The sequence below is a fragment of the Carya illinoinensis genome, chromosome 2 (genome assembly GCF_018687715.1).
Source record: "Carya illinoinensis cultivar Pawnee chromosome 2, C.illinoinensisPawnee_v1, whole genome shotgun sequence".
Lineage (NCBI taxonomy): Eukaryota > Viridiplantae > Streptophyta > Magnoliopsida > Fagales > Juglandaceae > Carya > Carya illinoinensis.
Genome location: NC_056753.1, coordinates 22,337,422 through 22,360,067, shown reverse-complemented (window position 1 = coordinate 22,360,067; position 22,646 = coordinate 22,337,422). Strand labels below are relative to the sequence as shown.

The 22,646-nt window shown below is 39.1% G+C and overlaps 3 protein-coding genes across 5 annotated transcripts; 2 read left to right on the top strand and 1 right to left on the bottom strand.

The window, feature by feature from the left end:
* The first annotated feature begins 146 nt into the window (after positions 1 to 146).
* Positions 147 to 6,515, top strand: LOC122300357 (serine/threonine-protein kinase STY8-like). Of its 3 annotated transcripts, none has more exons than XR_006240015.1 (13): positions 147 to 1,068; positions 1,521 to 1,941; positions 2,019 to 2,685; positions 2,965 to 3,005; positions 3,362 to 3,430; positions 3,616 to 3,716; positions 3,883 to 3,961; positions 4,057 to 4,155; positions 4,323 to 4,391; positions 4,509 to 4,558; positions 4,672 to 4,753; positions 5,037 to 5,142; positions 5,723 to 5,760. XR_006240015.1 is itself a non-coding variant. In XM_043110946.1 (13 exons), the coding sequence occupies exons 1-13, from the start codon at positions 650 to 652 to the stop codon at positions 5,648 to 5,650; spliced, it is 2,199 nt and encodes a 732-aa protein (XP_042966880.1). In that variant the 5' UTR covers positions 147 to 649; the 3' UTR covers positions 5,651 to 5,665. The 3 variants fall into 3 exon arrangements, 2 of the variants coding, with proteins under 2 accessions (XP_042966880.1, XP_042966879.1); XM_043110946.1 differs by lacking the exon at positions 5,723 to 5,760 and adding an exon at positions 5,644 to 5,665 and having other exon boundaries at positions 5,048 to 5,142; XM_043110945.1 differs by having other exon boundaries at positions 148 to 1,068; positions 5,048 to 5,142; positions 5,723 to 6,515.
* Positions 6,516 to 7,904: 1,389 nt separating this feature from the next.
* Positions 7,905 to 9,677, bottom strand: LOC122300358 (huntingtin-interacting protein K). The gene is made up of 4 exons (XM_043110947.1): positions 9,459 to 9,677; positions 9,211 to 9,266; positions 8,305 to 8,371; positions 7,905 to 8,204 (listed from the first exon to the last, which is right to left on the bottom strand). The coding sequence occupies exons 1-4, from the start codon at positions 9,588 to 9,590 to the stop codon at positions 8,124 to 8,126; spliced, it is 336 nt and encodes a 111-aa protein (XP_042966881.1). The 5' UTR covers positions 9,591 to 9,677; the 3' UTR covers positions 7,905 to 8,123.
* Positions 9,678 to 19,251: 9,574 nt separating this feature from the next.
* LOC122301794 lies at positions 19,252 to 22,081 on the top strand. The gene is made up of 4 exons (XM_043113173.1): positions 19,252 to 19,382; positions 19,455 to 19,814; positions 20,034 to 21,003; positions 21,692 to 22,081. Exons 1-4 carry the CDS (start codon positions 19,252 to 19,254, stop codon positions 22,079 to 22,081), a joined length of 1,851 nt encoding a protein of 616 aa, XP_042969107.1.
* Positions 22,082 to 22,646: the final 565 nt, after the last annotated feature.

Here is a 22,646-nt window from a genome sequence, read left to right as displayed (position 1 = left end):
TGAGGCGCTCGGTGCGCGTTGGACCGACTTGGAAGATCTCTGGAAAATGATTGGCTGGAAGTTTTCACGCGCTCTTCTGAGCGTGGGTAAAAATAGTTCGACATATATAATATAAAAAGAAAATTTTAAGTGTATAGAAGAGGGTCTAAAATACGGTTAGACTGAGATGATAATGATGAGAGAGAAACAGAGAGACCAAAACCGCTCAAAAGCGCAGAGAAAGAATGTGTTGAGAGAGAGGGAGGGGGTTGAAGAATAGGCAAAAGCAGAGCCTAAAAAGATAAGAGAGCTTCTTGAGTCTTGACCGACCCCCCTATCCATTCAGTTCAATTGACGGCACAGATAAAGAGTTCTTGGAGAGAGAGAGTCAGAGATTAGACCCGAAAGTGGGAGGGAGGGAGAGAGAGAGAGAGAGATTCATAAATCCGCAGGTCTTATCAACCCATACTTTTTTCCTGTCCCTGGAGATTTATCAACTGGGCCTTCTTCAATTACTTGAAAAGGGAGTTTTACAGAGACGGGGAGAGACATTGGGTGTGTATATATAGCGTGGGAGAGGGATTGAGGGCCATGAATCTTCTGGATACGCAGTTATCAATTTCAAGTGGGTAATTTCTGAGAGTGTGAGAGTGAGTCCCAAAAAGCCGAAATGGGCACCCCACCAGCGGAGGAGTTACTAAGGAAGATCCAGGAGCTGGAGGCTGGTCAAGCCCACCTCAAGCAAGAGATGTCCAAGCTCATGATCTCCGGCGATGCCAAATCCGAACAACAGTCCCACCATCATCCCCACCAAAGGTCCCACTCGGTATCCCCTCAGCGCTCTGTCCTGGCCGCCGCTGCGCCGCCTCGGATGAGAGGCAATTTGGACGGCGGAGCAACCTCATGGAAGAAGGGTTCGGCTTCGTTTCGTCATTCGTCGCCGCTGCAGAGGGAGAGTCGGAGCCGCGAGCCTGTGAATGCTGGAGGGCCCTCGGCAGTAAATTTCACAAATAGACAGTATTTGAATATCTTGCAGTCTATGGGGCAGTCTGTGCATATATTTGATCTTAATGGACGTATAATTTATTGGTCAGTAGTTCGATTTCATTCAATTAGATGGCTTTAAAAAAAAAAAATGATGCTTCTTTTGTTTTATGCATTTGGGTATCGTTTATTTATTTACTTTATTGTTCATGTTTCATACATTACTAGTGACCAGCTCGCTTGAGAGGCTTGTTTTTCAGTTTTTTTTTTTTGGCAAGGGTCCCTTCATTTGGTATTGTCTGTCTTCACGAATGTGAATGTCGAATTTTGTATTTCACCATATATTTGGTTTTGTTTGTGTCGGGATTTTATATTGCAACTGTAGATTGATGGTGCTTTTTGAATTGAGAATTTTGGATCAACTCTGGGTTGTGATTCTGAAACCCTGAACTTGCGTTTGCAGTTTATACACTTCCCGAGATGTATAATCTTTCTTATTAATTAAATAGCAGCTTGGATTCGCTGTGTTTTATCTGGGAATGTTCAATATTTTTCAGGAACCGAACTGCTGAGAACCTGTACGGCTATTCTGCAGCAGAAGCTCTAGGCCAGGATGCCATTGAGCTTCTGATAGAACCCCAGAACTTTTCTATGGCAAATAATGTTGTACATCGTGTCAGCATGGGAGAGAGCTGGACTGGGCAGATTCCTGTCAAGAATAAGATGGGGGATAGGTTTTCAGCTGTTTCGACCAATACTCCATTCTATGATGATGATGGGACTTTAGTTGGGATTATTTGTGTATCGAGTGATTCACGGTCCTTTCAAGAAATGAGGGTTGAACCATCAGGTGTAAAGAACTCAGAACCAGATTCAAGTTTTAGTCGGCCCAGAAGTGGTCTCACAATCACAAATAAACTCGGTCTTGATCCTCAGCAGCCTCTGCAAGTTGCAATTACATCAAAAATTTCTAATTTGGTTAGTCTGTTAGTATCTTCAAGTTACTCTGATTTATTATAGTCTGGCATTTCTTGAATATTAAATCACCAACACAGGCATCCAAGGTGAGCAACAAAGTTAAGTCAAGAATTCGGGCAGGAGAGAATAGCATGGAGCGTGAAGGTGGAAGTGTAGATAGTCACCATTCTGATCACGGTTCCTCAGATGCCATTTTCGCTGACCATAGGGAGGATGCAACTTCAAGTGGAGCTAGCACACCCAGGGGAGATCTAGCTCCATCTCCTTTTGGTGCGTTTTCTCATGGAGAGGAGAAGTACCCTGGAAAACAGTCTAGAGATTCAGGTGATGAGAGTGAAGGAAAGCCTGCAATTCACAAGATCATAACTTCTAAGGCAGAAGCTTGGATTGGTAAGAAAGGGATATCATGGCCATGGAAAGTGAATGAGCGAGAAGGTTCAGAGGCAAGGACTGGGCGTTTTGTTTGGCCCTGGTTGCAAGATGATCAAGAGAATGAACCGGTTCATAGCAAGAAGAATCCCCCTTCTGGGACAAAACACGAGATCCTGGTGAGTGAAAGTAATCGGCCTGGCAACAATGAGGCACCAGGGTCTTGGTCCTCGTTTAATGTAAATAGCACCAGCAGTGCCAGCAGCTGTGGAAGTACCAGCAGTAGTGCAATCAATAAGGTGGACATGGATATTGACTGCTTGGATTATGAAATCTTGTGGGAGGACTTGACAATTGGAGAACAAATCGGTCAAGGTAATTGTATTTTAATGGAACACCCAGTTCTTATCTGCCAAGCAAGGGGGAAAGAGGGGGGGGGGGGGGGGGGGGGGTTGAGTATTTTCTTGTGAAGTTTGGTAAAGCGTGTGACCGAATAACACAATGTTTCTGAATGTATGCCGTTATCCATATTTGATCTTTTCTAAAGTCTCTCCTTTGAATTTATGCTTCCTTGTATTTAAGTCTATGCTGTGATGCATTGCTTGGTCCTATTTTAATTTCACAACTTTTTGACTGTGTTTCCCACTACTGCAGGTTCTTGTGGAACTGTATATCATGGTCTTTGGTATGGATCAGTATGTTCCTTGCTCTCTTGCTTTAGTTAACTTCGTTTTTTATGTGGCTGTGTGTACACAATACATGAATCTAGGTTATTTCATTTGAAAGTTGGTGCTGCAGTGCTGACACCCAACAAGCTGAGTTCAGGGATTTTGTATCCATAGATTATGCATTGGGTTTCCAGGTCTGAATGTTATGTGCAATAGCATTAACTGACACAAATGATCTAAATGCCATTTAATGTGCCTTACTAGATGCCACTTTTTCAGTTCTAATTAGCCTTTTCTATTAGATGAAAGCAATAAGTGCACAAGAAAGGTTGTGACTGTTATTATCTGCTTTTATGATTGAAATTCTATCTATATTATTGCAGGATGTTGCCATCAAGGTATTCGCCAAGCACGAATATTCAGATGATGTACTACTTTCTTTTAGACAAGAGGTTTGCCTTCTTGTTATCTTGTTATTGTAGATGCTGGCATAATTAAAACGTAAAAAATTTATTAGCTTGAATTTTTTGTTTTCCTGTACTGTTTTACACTAACCCATATGAAGTCATATCTTTCCATTTTTCATGAATATATTTTCGTTGAACACTGATATTAAAATGTGGCTTTATTTTTTAAGGTATCTCTTATGAAAAGACTTCGACATCCAAATATTTTGCTCTTTATGGGAGCTGTAACTTCTTCTGAACATCTCTGCATTGTTACAGAGTTCTTTCCACGGTACATTCTTAACTCTCCTTTTCAGAATTCTATATTGCATGCATTTGTGATATACTCTTCTCATGTTTACCTATGTAACAATATCGATACTGATAGGGAACTTTCCAAGAGTGTGGTGTAACACTTGTGCTGATGGGTGTCACATATCTATATTTAATTGATGCAGTGGAAGTTTGTTTCGCTTGCTACAGAGGAACACGACAAAACTAGATTGGAGGCGCCGTGTACATATGGCTTTGGATATAGTGAGTATTACTTATATTGCACTTTTTCTTTAGTTTTTCAATGATTCTTTTTGTTGTGTTATTAAGTATGCTGCCTTTGTTTAATCCTTCTACAGGCCCGGGGTATGAATTATCTTCATCATTACAACCCACCAATCATCCATCGAGATTTGAAGTCATCAAACCTTCTAGTTGATAGGAACTGGACTGTAAAGGTCTGCCTTCTCTCATGCATATTCCCTTTTAGCAATCCAAAGCGTAATCTTGTCAATTGACATCCAATCTTCCATTTTATAAGAACTGGACTCTGAAGATCTGCTTTAATAACGTGTATATTCCTTTTCAGTCAAAAGCATAATCTCATCAATTGTCATCTAAACAGGTTGGTGATTTTGGTCTATCACGTCTCAAGCACGAAACATATCTCACAGCTACAACTGGGAAGGGAACGGTATCAATTGGCACTCTTGATTTCTTCTTCATCAGTTTTATTTGTCATCCTTCTAAATTATCTTGCATGAGGCTACATAGAATTCTCTGTTGATACAACTTTTTTCATGTTTTGTAGCCTCAATGGATGGCACCAGAAGTTCTCCGTAATGAGCCTTCAGACGAAAAGTATGTTGCGATCTTTAATTTAAATCGGATTACTTTGATTCAAGTGTCTTTTTGTTTCCTTAAATTTCCAAATTTAAACATACGGTCATCATTGCCTCTCTTGAAACATTTAGGTCTGATGTGTATAGCTATGGGGTGATATTGTGGGAACTTGTCACTGAGAAGATCCCTTGGGACAATCTCAACTCAATGCAGGTATTGTTTGTCATTTAAAAAAATCTATCAGGACTTTGTATTTGAGTGAACAAATAATCTTAATCAAAATATTTTGTTCAGTTTATAAATATCTTATCTTATCCATGGAAAATCTCTTTTTTCATTTGTGACCAAATTGTTGTTATTAGATAAATGCCTTCAGTACTATATCGTAGAGATACCTTCACTGACAATAGCAGAAGTTGGTGTTGATGTGGGATTTCTTTATAAATTTTTTTTAAAAAAAAGGGTGATTTGATGCACGTATGAACATCTTCTTTAGGATACTTGCAGGTGATTGGAGCTGTTGGGTTCATGAATCAACGGCTGGAAATTCCCAAGGATGCTGATCCACAATGGGCTTCCATTATCGAAAGCTGCTGGCACAGGTGCTTATTCTTAGTTTCAATTTCATTATCTAGAGTGGCAATAAGCAATGGTACCCTGCAAAAGATAAATTGGATTAGTTTTGACATTTCAAACAATATACAAGTAGTTGGCTATGATGCATTGCCTTTGTTATTCTAACCATCTTTAATGTGCTCGTGTGGTGACTGGAAGCTATGGCCCTTAGCGGTACATAAATTAATCACATAGCTAGGCCCAAGTATTTGGTGAGTTCACATAGCTTGGGCGTCCATATAACCTTAAAAGGTCATGCTATTTGTTTGGTTGATATTTATCCAGAAAATCATCTTGTAAGATTTATAGTCCAATCTTAAGGGATTATAATAGATTTATTAAAAAAAAACTTTTGCGGATGTCTGCCATTTCATTGTTGAAGGTGGTTTGGCATGTTTGGGTTAGTTAGATCGATGGGGATTATGATGAAGATGATAGCGTCAATCATGATCATATTAGTTGTTTTCTTAAACCTTTTATCGCTGTAGTTTTTAGTTATGAAGGCATCTAAGATGGGGATCAAATTGCAAAGATGGCTAATGTAATCTACAACATTGTCAAAATCAGAGATCCAGCATGCCGACCAACATTCCAGGAATTGTTGCAAAAGCTCAGAGAGTTACAGAGACAGTATGCGCTTCAATTTCAGGCAGCCCGTTCTGCAGCTGGAGATAACGCCCAGAAGGAATTGTAGTTTCAACTCATTTGTGCTCTGGATTTCACTTACAATACCGCCACTGGTGGCATTATTTTCAAAAAGATTTGCTCCAATACTGATCGGCAAGCATTGACAACAAATTGCCATAATTGGCTTGTGATATTGGAGCCGTGAAGTTGAACATTGGAAAATCCTTGGTCAACATTTGGCCAAATGAAGAGGAGAAAAAGTGGCTGTCACCCATGTGAGCTACCTAATTTTTGTGGTGATATGGGTTTTGTTGGGTGACGATTGTTTATTCAATTGAGACATCATAACAAAATCTTCGTAATGGTGATGTGTGGCGGGAGAAACCATGCTGGTTGGTCTCATATAAATCCTAGTTAGTGATTTCATACGGAGAATCCAAGGGGGATCTTAAACGGGAGCTGTACAAAAGAAAATCACAGTTTTACATTCTATTAGAGATGGGCACGCACACGAGTAGTGACTACTCCTGTTTCTCCATTGTCTGATTACTAGAGTTCTCTTGTTCTCTAAATTCTCTGTGGGTCAACATTTTCCCTGCTCACTGTCAGAAGGGTGAATAATTGCCTTGCGATTTGCACATAATTGCAACGGTAATGATGTGGAATTTTTTCTCTCTTTTTATTAGCATGAGGTGTTCGGGCTCAAGTCCGACTAATCCATGATTCATTCTCAGGTTTTGATTTGATTTAAGATGCAGATGCCGAAAATTGAATGCATGCTCTCGCTAAAGAAATTTCAGGCATGAGAAAATACCAAGTAATGTGTCGACACGCAAGTAACAGCCACCATGATCTGGGTCTCTTTTTTTTTTTTTTTTTTAATTATTATTTGATAAACACCACATTCCATTAAAATAAAGTCTGATCTGGGACTTTTTTAAGGGTAAAACATTCGAAAAAAGAAAACCCAGATATGCACCGTGACAAATAATTTTTTTTTTTTTTGTGGTGTGTGTGTTGGGGGGGGGGGGGGGGGGAAGTTGCTACATGATTTAAACAATGCAATATTTATAACATGCACGTCCTTACCACCACAAGACCTTCGTATCATGGTGGAGGAAAGTGACCTCTCTCTCTAAACTCACCAATTTCAATCCACACAAAAGGAGCCTATCTGAGTGGAGCTGCTGCTCCCTTCCTCTCCCCTCCCTCTCTTCTTCTCCCATGGCTTTGTAGTCACGGATGTTAAGTTTTTGTGTTTGCTCTCCTTTGGGATGGAAATGGCCGATCTATTGCCTTTCGGCCACTTTTGAGCTACACGCGCCATACAATTGGATTCTCAAGTCGCTGATCTATAAGGTGCAAGAAGCGGTGTCACAAAATCGTGGGCAAGTGTACATCATGTGCCAGTCCATTTAATTCTTAGGCTTCAGATCTTCAATATCTGACTATCCACTCCTCTCCTTAGTTGACGCACGGGCACCATGTGTCATATAGTTGCATGGCTTTTCGAACAACTACGAAGTTGTGATCGAGTCAATCCTTCATTCTTATCTATCTTGTTACTTTTTTTAAAACCCAAAGTCAACGTACTGTTTTAACCAAGTCAGTGGAGCAGGAGACAGAGACTTTCAACCACGACAATCGATCCATAATTGGTGCAACCCCATCTACGGACAACCTCTCATGACTGCGCTAGAAACCCTACGTAGACCTCTTTGATAACTACCTCAGAAAACCACCTTCATGATTTGTCTTCTCTTAAACCATACTGCAATCAATAATAGAGCATGTAAGGGACTATTCCATTTGCCCAACTTCTCATTCCAACATTTACATTTTCTTTTTACACTTCTTTTACTACTTAGCATCTAAATTTAAAAATTTTGGAACGATTGTAGGAGCCCCGAATTCCCATTTACTGTACTTTGAATTATTATTATTAGAATGAAATCATTTGCTTGTATGTATAAAAGACCTTTAGCAACTCAAGCTTTCAAGGCCTGAATTTATGAGTATCGATATCTACTTCTCAATTTTGTGTGCACCCATGGTATTAGTTGAGCCATTGTTCTCGGAAATGCCAATCAAAAAAAGAAATTTACTAGTCTTTTTGTACCAATTGAGTAAAAAAGCATTCATCAACATCGTAACAAATCTGAGTCATTACGTACAGAGAATTTATGAGGCAACATGTTCCATTGCAGAGACAGATCTAGAGACTTCTGAGGGCAAAACAATATAGCTGTCCGTATCAATAATTCATATTTCAGTAGAAAGCAAAATGATTCCAGAAAAATCAGAAAACGCAACCACTTGTAAATCACTCCACTCCCCTTTTCTACCGAAGCAAATGCCGAATGGCAGCAACAGCATCACCTTTGTGCTCACGTAAGGTTCTCTCAGCCACCTTTGAGTCCAACTGTTTTCAATGTTGAAAAGGAAGGAAGCATAAAACTTCTACAGCCAAAGGGGTAATAATATACATTAAAGAGCATGAGAAAATATAGGAGGCATCAAACCTCTAGTTCATTTGCAATTATGTCAACATCAGCTGTGCTAATCTTAACAGAAGCCAGTTCTTTCTCTCTGCAAGGAAGAAAATGCTATCTTCATCGAAATACAGAGACAGAAAAGCATAAAAGAAATGCAGAAATAATCCGGAGTAACAAGTCAAAAGAAAAACATACTCGTCCATTTCAGCCTGATCAAGCAGTAATTATTAGTTAAGAAATTAATAGCACTTAATTTACAGTCATGTTATAAAAAAGTCTGAGATTCCTACTCTTGAAGCGATTATAAATGAAAAACACACAATGTTTAATAACTTTAAAATCCCGCACATAAAAAAGTGAATGCAGCCAAAGAAACTAATGGTTTTATAGTTCCGATCAGTACACATTAAACTACAACCCCTGAGAAGTTGTACACTATTGCTTCAAATGCATACAAAATTTGTAATGAGCTCTTCGTACATGAAAATGCAGCTCAAAATAGTTCTAGCCCATGCTATGAAAATCATAGAATCAGGTCACATGCATCACAATTTGAAGAAAAAAGTCACCAGGTTACAAACTCGGAGTATTACACTGTCTGATTGACTGAAAAAAGATTAGTTTAATTATGTTTTCAAAATAGTTTCAAGCTCTTCGAAAAGGAAACTTCCTTGAAATTCATGCCTTTTCATTTTCAAACACTGTTCGAGGTAAACAAATCGGCATAAAAAGTAGCACTACATGGTGGTCAGAGCTTGTTGAGAAAGCAGTTAAAGCAGCAGACATTTTCCACATTCAAAATACAAAGCAGGAATTTAAAAAGGTCATACCAATTCCAAAGTATCTAATGTAATATAAACTCAACGGGTATAAAATGCGCGTTTTTTGATTGATCAAGTCCTTAGCTCGAAACAAAAACAAAGTCAGACGTACCTCAATCTCGTAGCTTTCCAATCCGCTTCTGCCGATGCCGCAATCGACGCCATTGCCTGCCAACATAACCATGAAGAGGGAAAAAAAAAAAAAAAAAGCACAATCAAAATGAAGGCAAAAATATTCCTCGATATTACATACGGAAGGACACGAGTCTCAAATATGTTTATTTTCCTGAATTCTAATCCGAACAGAAGATAAAGTTAAGGTTCGGAGATATAGAAAGAAAGAAACAGAGAAGATCGGACCTCTTGGACGCGAGTGGAGTCGAGCTGGCGATCTTCGACGCGGTCAGTGAGCTTGTCGAAGGCTTTGCTCTGTTGCTGCATGTCCTTGGAGTCCAACACCGTCTCTATCCCTCCGTCGTCTACGCCCTCCATGATTTGCTTCCTTTGCTCGATCGCTTTCTCTTGCAGAACGAAATGTGAGAATCTAAAACCCTAACTATGGACGAGCAAGAGTGCAGATCAATCCCGTGACCCATGGGCTCCCCTACTTGTTGGCCCAACTCCAGTTTAATTTAATAAGCTTATATTTTCTTAAGCTTACATTGATATATCAATAAATTTATAATATTTGAATTTACATTCTCTGATTCTTTTAAAATATATCATAAAGAACTATATACATATTAAAATAAATATATCAAAACAAATATATCGGTGAAACACAGTTTTTAAAAGGATCACCGATGCAACACTTTGAGATTTTATTTTAGGACGTTGCTACGTCCACAGAGAATTTTTACAGAAGATTTTTACCGATCACTACAAAATCTTTTTTTTTTAATTTTTTTTTTCTTTCACTATTTTTTAAAATTATTTAGATATTTTTTAAAAATAAAAAAAATTATATATTCATTTAAAAATATTTACTTAATCACTAAGTAAAAATAAAATATAAAAAAAAAATAAAAAAAAAATTTCGGTAGATGATTTCGGTAGAAATCATCTGTGGATATAGTGTTTTCCTTTATTTTATTTACCTGTTATCACCAATAATAACCGACTTGAACGGAAAGAGTGCTACGTCGGAATTGCATGACTCCGCTTTTATATGTATAGTAATAGAAAAGAAACGGCATTGTTCATTTAGTTATTCAGAATCCAAGTAATTATGTTGCTTTTGCACCCAATAACAACTACAAATATATATATATATATATATATATTAAACACATCCACTAACTTGTAATGAGCAACTATACATTTTACCTTGCATACTTCTCATATTATAACCTAGCAAGAAAAAAAACCAAAACTTTATACGGAACTACTCAATAGAAAATAGAGAGAGAGATAATAGTACTGTGAGGCAGGGAAACTGAGATAGGAGCATTCCGCCATAGAATGTCTATTTTTGTTTTTTTTTTTTTTTTTTGGTTTTTTGTCAAAAGGATTCTCATTTCACAAAAAATATCAGTTAATATTGCCTAAGAGCAAAGAAAAATGAGAAGGGGGGAGAGAGAGAGTTGGAATCAGATAGATGGAGACAGATGACCAAAGGGAAAGAAAAAGACTATCTTCCCTTGTCCACTTCTCTCTCTCTCTCTCTCTCTCTCTCTGGAATGGCTAAAAATAGGCGTCCGTGATCATTGCCAAAATAAAGACGATTTGATTTTTTTTTAAAAAGTAACTAATATTTTTGTTGGTACAAATCGAAGATTACAGATCAGAATAGAGAAGACGGAAAGTGCAATGAAATGGATCAGAGGCCTCTAACGATAGCGAAGATTTGGGCTCACTTGTACTTTATGAGGAAGACAGAAGGTGAGATGAAATGGATCTTGAAACGGATTTGGTTTCCTTGCTTTGTTCGTGGGTGTTTGTGATGAAATCACAAGATGGAATTGGACTAAAGCAAATGCCTACGATTCCTCCCGATAAACACAGAATGGCAAGATGAAGAATTTTTTCTATTATGTTGACATGAGCTGTAAATTCATTCTTTTATTCATTTAATTATTTTTGGTTTGTAAGCTATAAATAGCAATACACGTTTGTACACAGTGAATCATCACGGAATACAATTCAGTTATTCAAACTCTTAGCATTTCATTATTCTCTTCTTCCTCTAAGCGATTCTTCTGTTTTTCTCTTCTCTGCGCAACCATTAATATGGTACCAGAGCTATGACCGAAACACCTTCAAATACAGAAAATGTTGCTTCTGATATGCCTACCAATCCTGAGACCAATCCCCACCATCCCACCAGTCCCTATTACATACAGCCTGGAGAAGGAGCTTCTTCTCCCTTGGTTCCAGATTTGCTCAATACTAAAAACTATGTAACTTGGGCAAGAACCATGCGCAGGGCACTTAATATCAAAAATAAACTTGGATTTATTGATGGCAAAATCCACAAACCTTCCAACTCTGCAGATCCCCTTTATGCCCCTTGGGAACGTTGTAATGATATGGTGATTGCATGGATACAACACTGAGTTGGATTTGAACATCGCTTAAGCATCACACATGCAGAAACTACCACCAGTGTATGGAATGACCTCCAGGAACGATTCTCCATTCAAAATGCTCCAAGAATCTTTCAACTCACCAAATCCATTTCCTCACTCACAAGATGCTGATTCGGTAAGTCAGTATTATAATAAGCTTAAGAGTTTTTGGGATGAACTTGAAATATATGAGCCTATGCCATCGATTACGTGTGGAGCAATGAAGACACTCATGGATTACACTCATCGAAGCAAAGTCATGCAGCTCCTCATGGGACTAAATCACTCTTATGATTTGGTACGAGCTTAAATTCTCCTCAATGATACTCTTCCTGCTCTAAATCGAGTTCTATTCATGGTTCAACAAGAAGAAAGACGTAGACAACTCCACTCCTCACCAGTGCCTGTTGCAATGGCTACCAAGGGACCAGACAATCGCAGTTCACCATCTGCTTGTCGAGATCGATTATTTTGCACTCATTGCAATATTTCGGGACATTCATTGGAGAGATGCTTCAAAGCAAATCCAAACTTACTGTTTGTTCTCATTGCCGTATACCGGGACACACCAAAGAGAAGTGCTACAAACTCAATGGATTTCCTCCCGGACACAAAAATAATGCCAAATTTAAATCATATGCTAATCAATCTTCTCTTGAGCAGGAACAAATTGGCAATGGACCACCTATTACTTAGGAGCAGTACAGCCATCTCCTTGGCTTACTACAGTCCTCCAACTCTTTGACTAACGCACTTGCTGCCAATCACGTTCATACCACCATTTCGGCATCTCAATCGCCTACCTTTGGTATTTTATCTTGCAATCCCACACACACATCCAGTCACGTTGCCCATGCTGCTGCCTCTTGGATAATAGACACGGGAGCCACAGATCACATGATTTGTAGCCCCCACTTCTTTACACATAATGTCACCACAGTGTCACACACCATCAAACTTCCTAATGGCACAACCACAGCAGCTACTCACATTGGTGACGTGCATATCTCTGACCATTTGATTCTAAAAAATGTTCTATGTGTCCCTGATTTTTCATTCAACTTAATTTTGGCTAAATCTCTGACTTCTTCTTCCAATTGTTGTCTAATATTTTTCTCCAATTCTTGCTACTTTCAGGACCTTTCCTCTTGGATGATGATTGGAGTGGGGAAAGTGCATGATGGACTCTACCACCTACAACCTTCCAGACCAAACCCTACTGCATTACATTCATTTTTCCTACTTTAAATTTCAGTTACGTTAATACCACAAATGTTTCTAAGGTAGATGAATTTACACTTTGGCATTATAGATTCAGACATAGTTCAATGACACAATATATTTTGAATGATATGCACAAAGGAAATTCTAAGCCTACAAATTCTTCAAATATCCCATGTGAAATCTGTCCACTTGCAAAACAACATAAACTGCCATTTCCTCATTCGGAAACCATGGTTTCCAAACCATTTGACCTCATAGCAGTTGATATTTGGGGCCCCAATCAGGTCCAATCTTATAATGGCATCAAATATTTTCTTACTATTGTAGACCAATATACTCACTGCACATGGGTCTATTTACTCCAAACCAAATCCGAAGCACGTACATCACTCCAAAATTTCTTTTCCATTGTTTCCACTCAATTTGAAAGCCAAATAAAAACAATCCAATCAGACAATGGTGCCGAATTCAACATGCCTTGCTTTTATCAGTCAAAATGAGTGTTGCATCAACGTACATGTGTTGCAACGCCTCAACAAAATGCATTAGCTGAGCGTAAACAACAGTACATACTTAACATGGCCAAAGCTTTGAAATTCCAGTCAGGACTTCCAATGAAATATTGGACTAACTTCATCACTATTGCTGTCTATTTGATAAACAAAACACCCACCCCAAACCTTCACCACAAGTCACCATTTGAACTCCTCTACAACAAAAAACCATCCTACTCCCACCTTAGAACATTCGGGTGTTTATGTTATGCATATATTCTCAGCCATACTCGATCTAAATTCAACCCCAGAGCACGAAAATGCCTCTTCCTTGGATATCCATATGGGGTCAAGGGTTACAAGCTTCTTGATATCATCACAAACCAAATATTTCTATCACGTGATGTGGTCTTCCATGAACACATATTCCCTCTTAAAAACCCATATGACCCCAACTCATTCCCTAATTTTCCCTCACTCTGATCCGAACCCCCTCAGTCCTTCCAATTCAATTCCCCACCCAACTCCACAAGTCTACGTTGAACCCATTCCTTCACCACCTCTAGAACAACCCAACATAGACTCACCTTCACCTACACAACTCACCCAATCAACCACCACTCCTCCACCACTACCTCATTGCTCAACCAGAAGACGTAATGCTCCTACCTACCTTAAAGATTTTCATTGCAATGCATTGCCTTCACTACAGTCAACATCCAAGCTAAAAGTTGCTGAATCTTCCAACACTGCAGGTTCAAAAATTCATTTTCCATTATCTTCTGTTTTTTCATATCATTCTTTATCCCCATCATTTCATGCTTTCACCTCATCAATGTCAATAAACACCGAGCCCAACATATACTCTCAAGCAGTCAAAGAATCCATCTGGCGTGAGGCAATGGATCAAGAGCTCACTGCACTTGAGCTCAATGAGACATGGTCCATCGTCGATCTACCTCCCGGCAAGAAGCCGATTGACTACATATGGATTTATTGATACAAGTTCAAAGCTGACGGATCGATTGAACGTGCCAAGGTCCGATTGGTCACAAAAGGTTTTACCCAACGAGAGGGAATTGACTTTCATGACACTCTCTCCCGTTGCCAAAATGACTTCAATAAGATGTTTGCTTGCTATAGCTGCCATAAAGGGCTGGGACTTGTAACAATTGGACGTAAATAATGCGTTTCTATATGGGGAACTTGATGAAGAATTATATATGAAGTTGCAGCCCGGTCTTTCCTCCTCCCACACAAACAAAGTCTGTAGATTACAAAAGAGTATCTATGGTTTACGTCAAGCTTCTCGGCAATGGGATACTAAGCTCTCTTTATCACTTGCTGAATTCGAATTTGTGCAATCCAAAGCGGATTATAGTTTTTTTATTAAACAAACAGCGGCTTCGTATGTTGCTCTCCTTGTCTATGTTGACGACATTATTTTAATGAGCTCAAACACCGATTCCAGCGATGCAGTCAAGCAGTTCTTATCCACCAAATTCAAAATCAAAACACTTGGGCCACTAAAGTATTTTCTTCGCATGGAAGTTGCCCGCTCAAGGGATGGAATTCAAGTTTGTCAACGTAAATATGCATTGGACATCTTATCTTAGACTGGGTTACTTGTAGCCAAACCTTCTCCCCTTCCAATGGAGCCTAATCTGGATGAAGGAGAACACTTTCATGACCCTGTGTTGTATAGGAAATTAGTGGGCAAACTACTTTATCTCACAAACACACGTCTAGACCTTAGTTATAGTGTGAATTTATTAAGTCAATTCATGAAGTGTCCACGAGTACCTCACTATGATGCCGTAATCAAAGTCCTTCGATACATTAAAAGCACACCAAGCCAAGGAATTTTTTTTTTCTAGCACAACCCAGCTTCAACTCATGTCTTACTCAGATGCCAATTGGTCAAATTGCCCAGATACACGGCGATCAACCACTGGATTTTGCGTCTTTCTTGGTAAGTCTCTTGTTGCCTGGAAATCCAAGAAGCAAAACACGGTTTCTTGTTCGTCTGCCGAGTCTGGATATAGGGCCATGGCTGCTGTAGTGTGTGAGCTCACATGGCTTCGATCTCTACTGAATGATTTTGGCATCATCATTTCTGAACCCGCAACATTGTACTGTGACAATTTGGCTGCATTGCACATAGCTGCAAATCCTGTGTTTCACGAATGTACGAAACACATTGAACTAGATTGTCATCTAGTTTGAGACAAAGTTTCGGCTGGACAAATCTCCACTGTACATGTTTCCTCATCAAACCAATTGGCAGACTTACTCACAAAGCCACTTCATTCACCCACATTCTATAGATTACTGTCCAAGATGGGTTTGGGAGTAATCAACATTTACTCTCCATCTTACGGGGGGATGATGAAATCACAAGATAGAATTGGACTGAAGCAAATGCCTACGGTTCCTCCCGATAAACACAGAATGGCAAGATGAAGAATATTTTTCTGTTACGTTGACATGAGTTGTAAATTCATTCTTTTATTCATTTCATTATTTTTGGTTTGTAAGCTATAAATATCAATACACGTTTGTACATAGTGAATCATTACAGAATACAATTTAGTTATTCACACTTTTAGCATTTCATTATTCTCTTCTTCCTCCAAGTGATTCCTCTGTTTTTCTCTTCTCTGCGCAACCATTAATAGTTTGTGGGTGTTCTTTTCCTTTTTTCACTGCGACTAATTGGTGTAGGAATTGTCTTCCATCGCTTGACTGTCTCTCTTTGTTTTAGTTGTAAGGTTGAAGTTGGCGAAAAGTGGTGGTTCCCCTTCATACGCAAGCTGAATGCCACGAACTTTGATACTGTTCAAATCCTCATTAATTTTCCTCTTCTTCTATTGTTGGCTTTGAAGTTTCTTCATCTACCATTTTTGGCTCTAGAAAAAAGTAGTATGGTGCTGATAGTGTGGTTTCTGGTTGTTTTATAATAACTCAATGCAAACCAGTTCTAGCCAAATGGCCAATAAGGAGTGAACACGCATGATCGTTTGGCTTTGTAGTTGAGCTGATTGGTGATTGAACCGTTGCTTTGGATTGAAGTGGCATTTTGCCTAAGTGTGGTTTTATATGTTTATTTAAGTTGCTTTGAATCAACATCTATTTTTTTAGTGTCATTTAAAATGCTTCACATTATATTGTAATTCCAAATTTTGTGGTAGGAATGCCACGCAATCAATTTAAAACTCTGCTTTTATATAATTAAATAGATTTCAAATTTCATTCCTAAAAAAATATAAAAAATTGGACAAATTTCCAACTTATTAATAAAAGACCATCATGTATATGTATTTGGAATAAATTCTCTTCATTTAATTTTTTTTCCTCTTAATAATATCAAAGATATAATATTTTTAGTGAAATACTTTAATCATAAAAGAACTTTATAAAAATAAACTCACAAATTAACGTAGCTTTATGTAATTTGTTAGCTATATTATACAATTTAATGGATCAAATGAAGATATCAGTTTGTGAGTTTATTTTTGTGAAATCTCTTTATAGTTATAGCACTTCTCATATTTTTAATCAACAGATTGTCACATGCAATTACTTTATAAGGTGAGGTGAATAAGATTATGTTATAAGAAAGATATATTAATTTTTTTAATCAAATCATGTCCACTTGGCAAATTGTGTGTCATTTGATTGGCAAAGACGTGTAGTACCTTCCAACACAGAAGAAGAGCTAATATGTATTTGCAAATTGCAATACTAGGTAATAAGAAACAATCTAAAGGGAGTTGATGAGGATCTTCCATAGAAGATTTGTCATATCGTCTCCTCTCTAGAGCGAGTTTCGACAAACTCTGAGGTGGTGAGCTACAGTCTCGTTGGTTCTTCCCTTGCTTTGGACAAACCATGTCGAGAGGTGAGAATAACAGGACGAAAGGTTTAGAGGAACAATGGAGAAAGTTTAAACTGATAGAGGAGGGAGAAGAGATAGTGGAGGTGGTCTAAAACGGAAAGGAGGAGATCGAACGGAAGGGCGAAAAAAGCTTGATAGGAAAGGTCTGTTCCGAACGAATAGTGGGCAAGACCCTGATTAGTAACACAATGGCAAAAATATGGAGAATAAGCAAAAGGGAAACTTTCAAGTAGTGGAGAAGAACATGTTCGTTATCACGTTTGAGACACATGTAGATATGCACAGAATCCTCGAAGGAAAGCCATGGACTTTCGACTCCTCTCTGTTTTTACTGGTTCCTTATGACGAAAAGAAATGTCCAGGGGATATAGCATTTGATAGGGAGACCTTCTGGATGCAAATCCATAACCTACCTTTGGGCTGCATGTCATTGGAATGGGGAAATCAGATAGGAAAGTTAGTGGGTAGAGTCATTGAGGTGGACATAGAAGAGGATGGCATAGGATCAGGAAGATGCTTACGGGTGAAATTAGAGTTAGTTCTGAACAAGGCTATCCCGAGGGGTCGGTTCATTAATGTAGAGTAGTCAAAGCATTGACTACGTGGAATATGGAGAGATGGGTGGATTCTTCAAATGCGGGTGGATTCTTTATGGGGAGATGGGTTGTCTAGCTCAACACGTTGGCCAAGAAGTTGAGTCAGAGACAGAGCCCCATTTTGGGCCCTGGCTTAGAGCGGAAAGCTTTTCAAGGCGTAGTTCAAATTCTTTTAGATTTGGCAGAGGAAGGGATGGGCAATTCACAAGGGGAGATAGTGGTCAAGCAGAGATGGAAGGAGATGAAGGCAATGGTGAAGAAGGCCGGCAAGGCAGCAGAAGAAACAGGCATCCTACATCCACCTTTTCCCACACATAGATCCCAACGGCTGTCAAAGATGGAAGCCTCCCAGCTGAAAGGGAGAAGGAACAATTTTCAACGAATTCAGAGGAAGGTATGGCAGCTTTGGACGTTGTGCACCAACTCAGTATGGGGGGAAAAGAGAAGGATGGAGAACAACGGGAAGGAAGTAGGCGGGAAGGCAAACTGAATGAAAGAAAGGAAGTTGGGCCAGAAAGCGAGTATGGGCCCGAGAGAGGAATAGTTCAAAACCATACTCACTAAAAGCCCAAAGGCCAGATATTATTGCCTCCAACGACTAGTTCATTTGCTGAAGGGGAAGACAGAGTCTTATTTTCACTATAGGCTCCAGAAAGTCAAAGGGAAGGTCGAAGATGAAAACAGCAAACCCGAGATTTAAATAAACCAGCTTCATCATTACTAGTAACCCGCTCCCAAGGAGAGAAGCGGCTAGCAGAGGTAAGTAAGGACAATTCTAGCCCTCTGAAAAAACATAAAAAAAAGCTTGTTGAATGGTAAACTAGTGGAGGATTCCCTCCCAATGAAGATGGTGGCGGCTGCGAGGCAACCCCACCAGGGATTATGAGGATCCTAAGTTGGAACTGTCGGGGGCTTGGGAACCCCCGAACAGCCCAAAGCCTTGGCTTGATGGTTAAGGATAAGAAACCTAAAGTGGTCTTCTTAATGGAGACCAAGTTATCATACAAGAAAGCTTATAGGATTGCAAAGAGATTAAGGTTTTATGGTTGTGTAGTTGTCGAAGCAATAGGAAGAAGTGGAGGGCTTATGCTTCTGTGGAAGGAGGAGGGGCTTCTAGAACTAGTCAATTATTCCTAGCACCATATGAATGTGCGAGTAAATGATGAATCAAACAATAACACTTGGTTACTGTCTTGTTTTTATGGTCACCTAGCTTCAAATTTGAGAAGTAAGACTTGAGATTTATTATCATCATTCAGGCCCGAGAATGGTAGGTGGGGAGTTATAGGAGATTTTAATGAAGTGCTCTACAATGATGAAAAAGAGGGGGGGAATCCCAAGAATGAAAACCTTATGAGATTGTTTAGGAATACAATGGAGGAAGGGAATTTGTATGATCTGGGCTGGATGGGCAATAAGTTCACCTGGAGCAACCGTCATGAAGATGATTCATTCACAATGGAGAGACTTGATAGAGCCATAGCAAATGATGAGTGGAAAGCCCAGTAACCGGTGTATTCAGTTGAAACCCTTCCAGCTATTTGTTCTGATCACAACCCAATACTACTAAACTGCAGTATTGAGAGGTGCTCAGTCCAAAGATGGCCTTATCTTTTCAAGTATGAGGCCAGTTGGAATATGGAGGAAGGTTGCAGTGAGATAGTAGTTGAGGCATGGAGTAAACAGGTGGGATTAGGGAGTAGTCTGGAAAGGATGATGAGCAAATTAGAATTCACTCAGGGGAAGCTCAAACAGTGGAGCTGGAACCTTAATAGGGAGAGATTAGAAGCTGTAAGAGTGAAGACTCACCAATTGAATATGTTACAAAGATGTGCAGGGTCTGGAAATGTAAAAGAACAAAAACAACTACAACTAGAGCTCGACCATTTGTTAAATCAAGAAGACACAAAGTGGAAACAAAGAGCAAAAAGGCATTGGTTGGCAGGAGGTGACAAAAACACTAAGTTTTACCATACATGTGTAAACCAAAGAAAAAAGAAAAATACCATCAAAAGGGTAATTGATATGAATGGTACTAAATTGCTTGAGAAGGAATCTATTGTAGTAGGTTTCAAAGCATACTTCAAGTCAGTCTACCAGTCCACGCAGCCTGATTCAAAATGCATCAATCTTTGTCTGTAGGGAATATAACACAGGGTAACAGATGAGATGAAAATTAAGCTGGAAAGGAGCTTCATTGCTAAGGAGATAGGGATGGCTTTAAAGCAAATGTCCCCCTTCAAATCACCTGGTCCCGATGGTTATAGTGCAGGATTCTATCAAGAACATTGGAAGATTGTGGGGCAGGATGTGTCTGTAGCTCTTTTGGAGTTTTTAAACTCTGAAAAGATGCCATGGGATTTGAACCACACTCACATTGTGTTAATCCCCAAGGTAAACTCCCCTACTTCTATCCATGATTTTAGACCTATTTCATTGTGCAACGTTGCCTACAAGCTAATCTCCAAAGTTTTAACAAATAGAATGATAGGTGTTTTGAAGAAGGTGGTCTCTTGGAACCAGAGTGCTTTCCTCCCTAATAGATTCATAACAGATAACATAATGGTAGCCTACGAGCTTCTTCACACCATGCATTCAAAGAAGAAAGGAAGGGAGGGATCAATGACCATTAAGCTAGATATTTCAAAAGCTTACGATAGGGTTGAGTGGAATTTCTTAGAGGTTATATTGATTAAGATGAGATTCGGTATGAAATGGACTAAACTATTGATGGTCTGTGTTAGAACAGTAACTTATTCCACCATTATAAATGGGGTTCTAGGAGAGACAATCACCCTTACAAGAGGGCTGAGACAAGCTGATCCCTTATCACCTTATCTGTTCTTGCTATGTGCTGAAGCCCTCGGTTTCCTATTAGCTAGTGCTAAACAAAGAAGCCTCATTGAGGGGATAACAGTGTCAAGGGGTGGCCTAAGAATAAGCCACCTACTTTTTGCTGACTACTGTGTAATTTTTTGTAGAGCAAAGATGGTTGAGTGGTACCAAATCAAGGTTTTACTGTCAATTTATGAGGAAGCTTTAGGTCAAACCTTGAATAAAGAAAAGACAAGTGTGTTCTTTAGCTCAAATACAAAGATGGAAGCAAAGGAATTCATCTTGCAGCAGGTAAATGGATCAAAGTGCAATAATTAACAGCTTCAGAATACAACACCTTCAGAATAGTGGGAAGATCAAAATACAACAACATCAGAAGTCTAAAGGAAAAGATTTGGAAAAAAATTAACAGCTGGAAATCCAAGTTCCTATCCTCAACTGGAAAGGAAATTCTCATAAAGAGTGTGTTACAAGCAATACCAGCCTACTATATGAGTGTGTTCAAGATGCCTGGACTACTACTAAAAGAGATTGAAGCACTTAGGGCCAGGTTTTGGTGGAACCAAAAAGAGGTGGGGAAGGGCATCCATTGTAAATCCTGGAAACATATGGGGGAAGTTAAAAACCAAGGAGGACTAGGTTTTAGGGATCTTAGCAGTTTCAACAAAGCCCTCCTAGCAAAGCAACTATGGAGAATGATAAAAGAACCATTGTCCCTAGTCTCAAGGGTCTTCAAACAGAAATACTTTTAGCAGAATTAAAAGGATCCCCATCGTACATTTGGAGAAGCCTATGGTCAAGTATGGGTCTAGTGAAGAAAGGGTTAGTATGGAGGGTGAGAAATGAGAGAGACATAAAAATCTAGAAGGAAAAATGGTTGCCTAGACCAGTAACCTTTCAGGTTCAGACCCATATCAACACTTTAGATCCAGATTGCAAAGTGGATGCCTTAATTAATGTAGATACTTGATCTTGGAAGGAAAATCTAGTGAAGGCCATTTTCAATGAAGAGGAAGCAAAACTTATATGCTCAATTCCAATTAGCAAGAGAGGGGCAAGAGATAAAAGGATTTGGGCAGGGTCTAAAAAAGGCATCTTCTCAGTTAAAAGTGTCTATTTCATAGATACAAAACTGTCAAGCAGAAGTATGGGCGAATCTTCTCCAGGAGGGTGGAATAAAAGGATATGGAAGGAACTCTGGCAACTAGAAGTCTCGGGCAAGGTTAGAATGTTCATATGGAGAAGCCTTTCTAATATTCTTCCAGCAAAAGACAGACTATACAGAAGGAAAATTGTGGATAGCAACCTTTGTCCAATTGTACAAGAGAGGCTAAAACCTCATTGCATACCCTTTGGGCCTGTCCAGTAGCAAAGGATGTGTGGGGAGGTGATAGTAGCAAGCTCAAAAAATGGAACAGCTCCTTCTCTGATTTGCAGCAACTATGGAGATGGGTATGAACCAAGTTATCTATGAAGGGGATGACAAAGCAATTATTGATGCAATCAACTCGAAAAATGAAGACAATTCTTGGCATAGTCAAGAGACAGAGGATCTACAACAGCTGCTGGAGCTTCATTTGGCTTGGAGGCTATCTTTTGCATACAAGTCTGCTAATCATGCTGCCCACATAGCATCTAAGGAAGGCATAAAGGAAACTTATGAGAAAGTTTGACTAGAAGATGGACCCATGATGGTCAAAGTTTCTGTATTAAATGATGTATCTTGAATATTTACTAGTTGATTAATGAAGCTTTTTCTCTTATTTAAAAAAAAAAAAAAAACAATCTGAAGAGTTTTTGGATGTAAAAAACCTCTCTCTACTTTTTCTCTACGTACACCTTCTTCCATTTCCTTGCTCGTGTTCAATATTCCATGGATGGTATTTCAATTTACGATTAGTATTATTCTAAAAGACGTTAGGAGGAGGAAACTA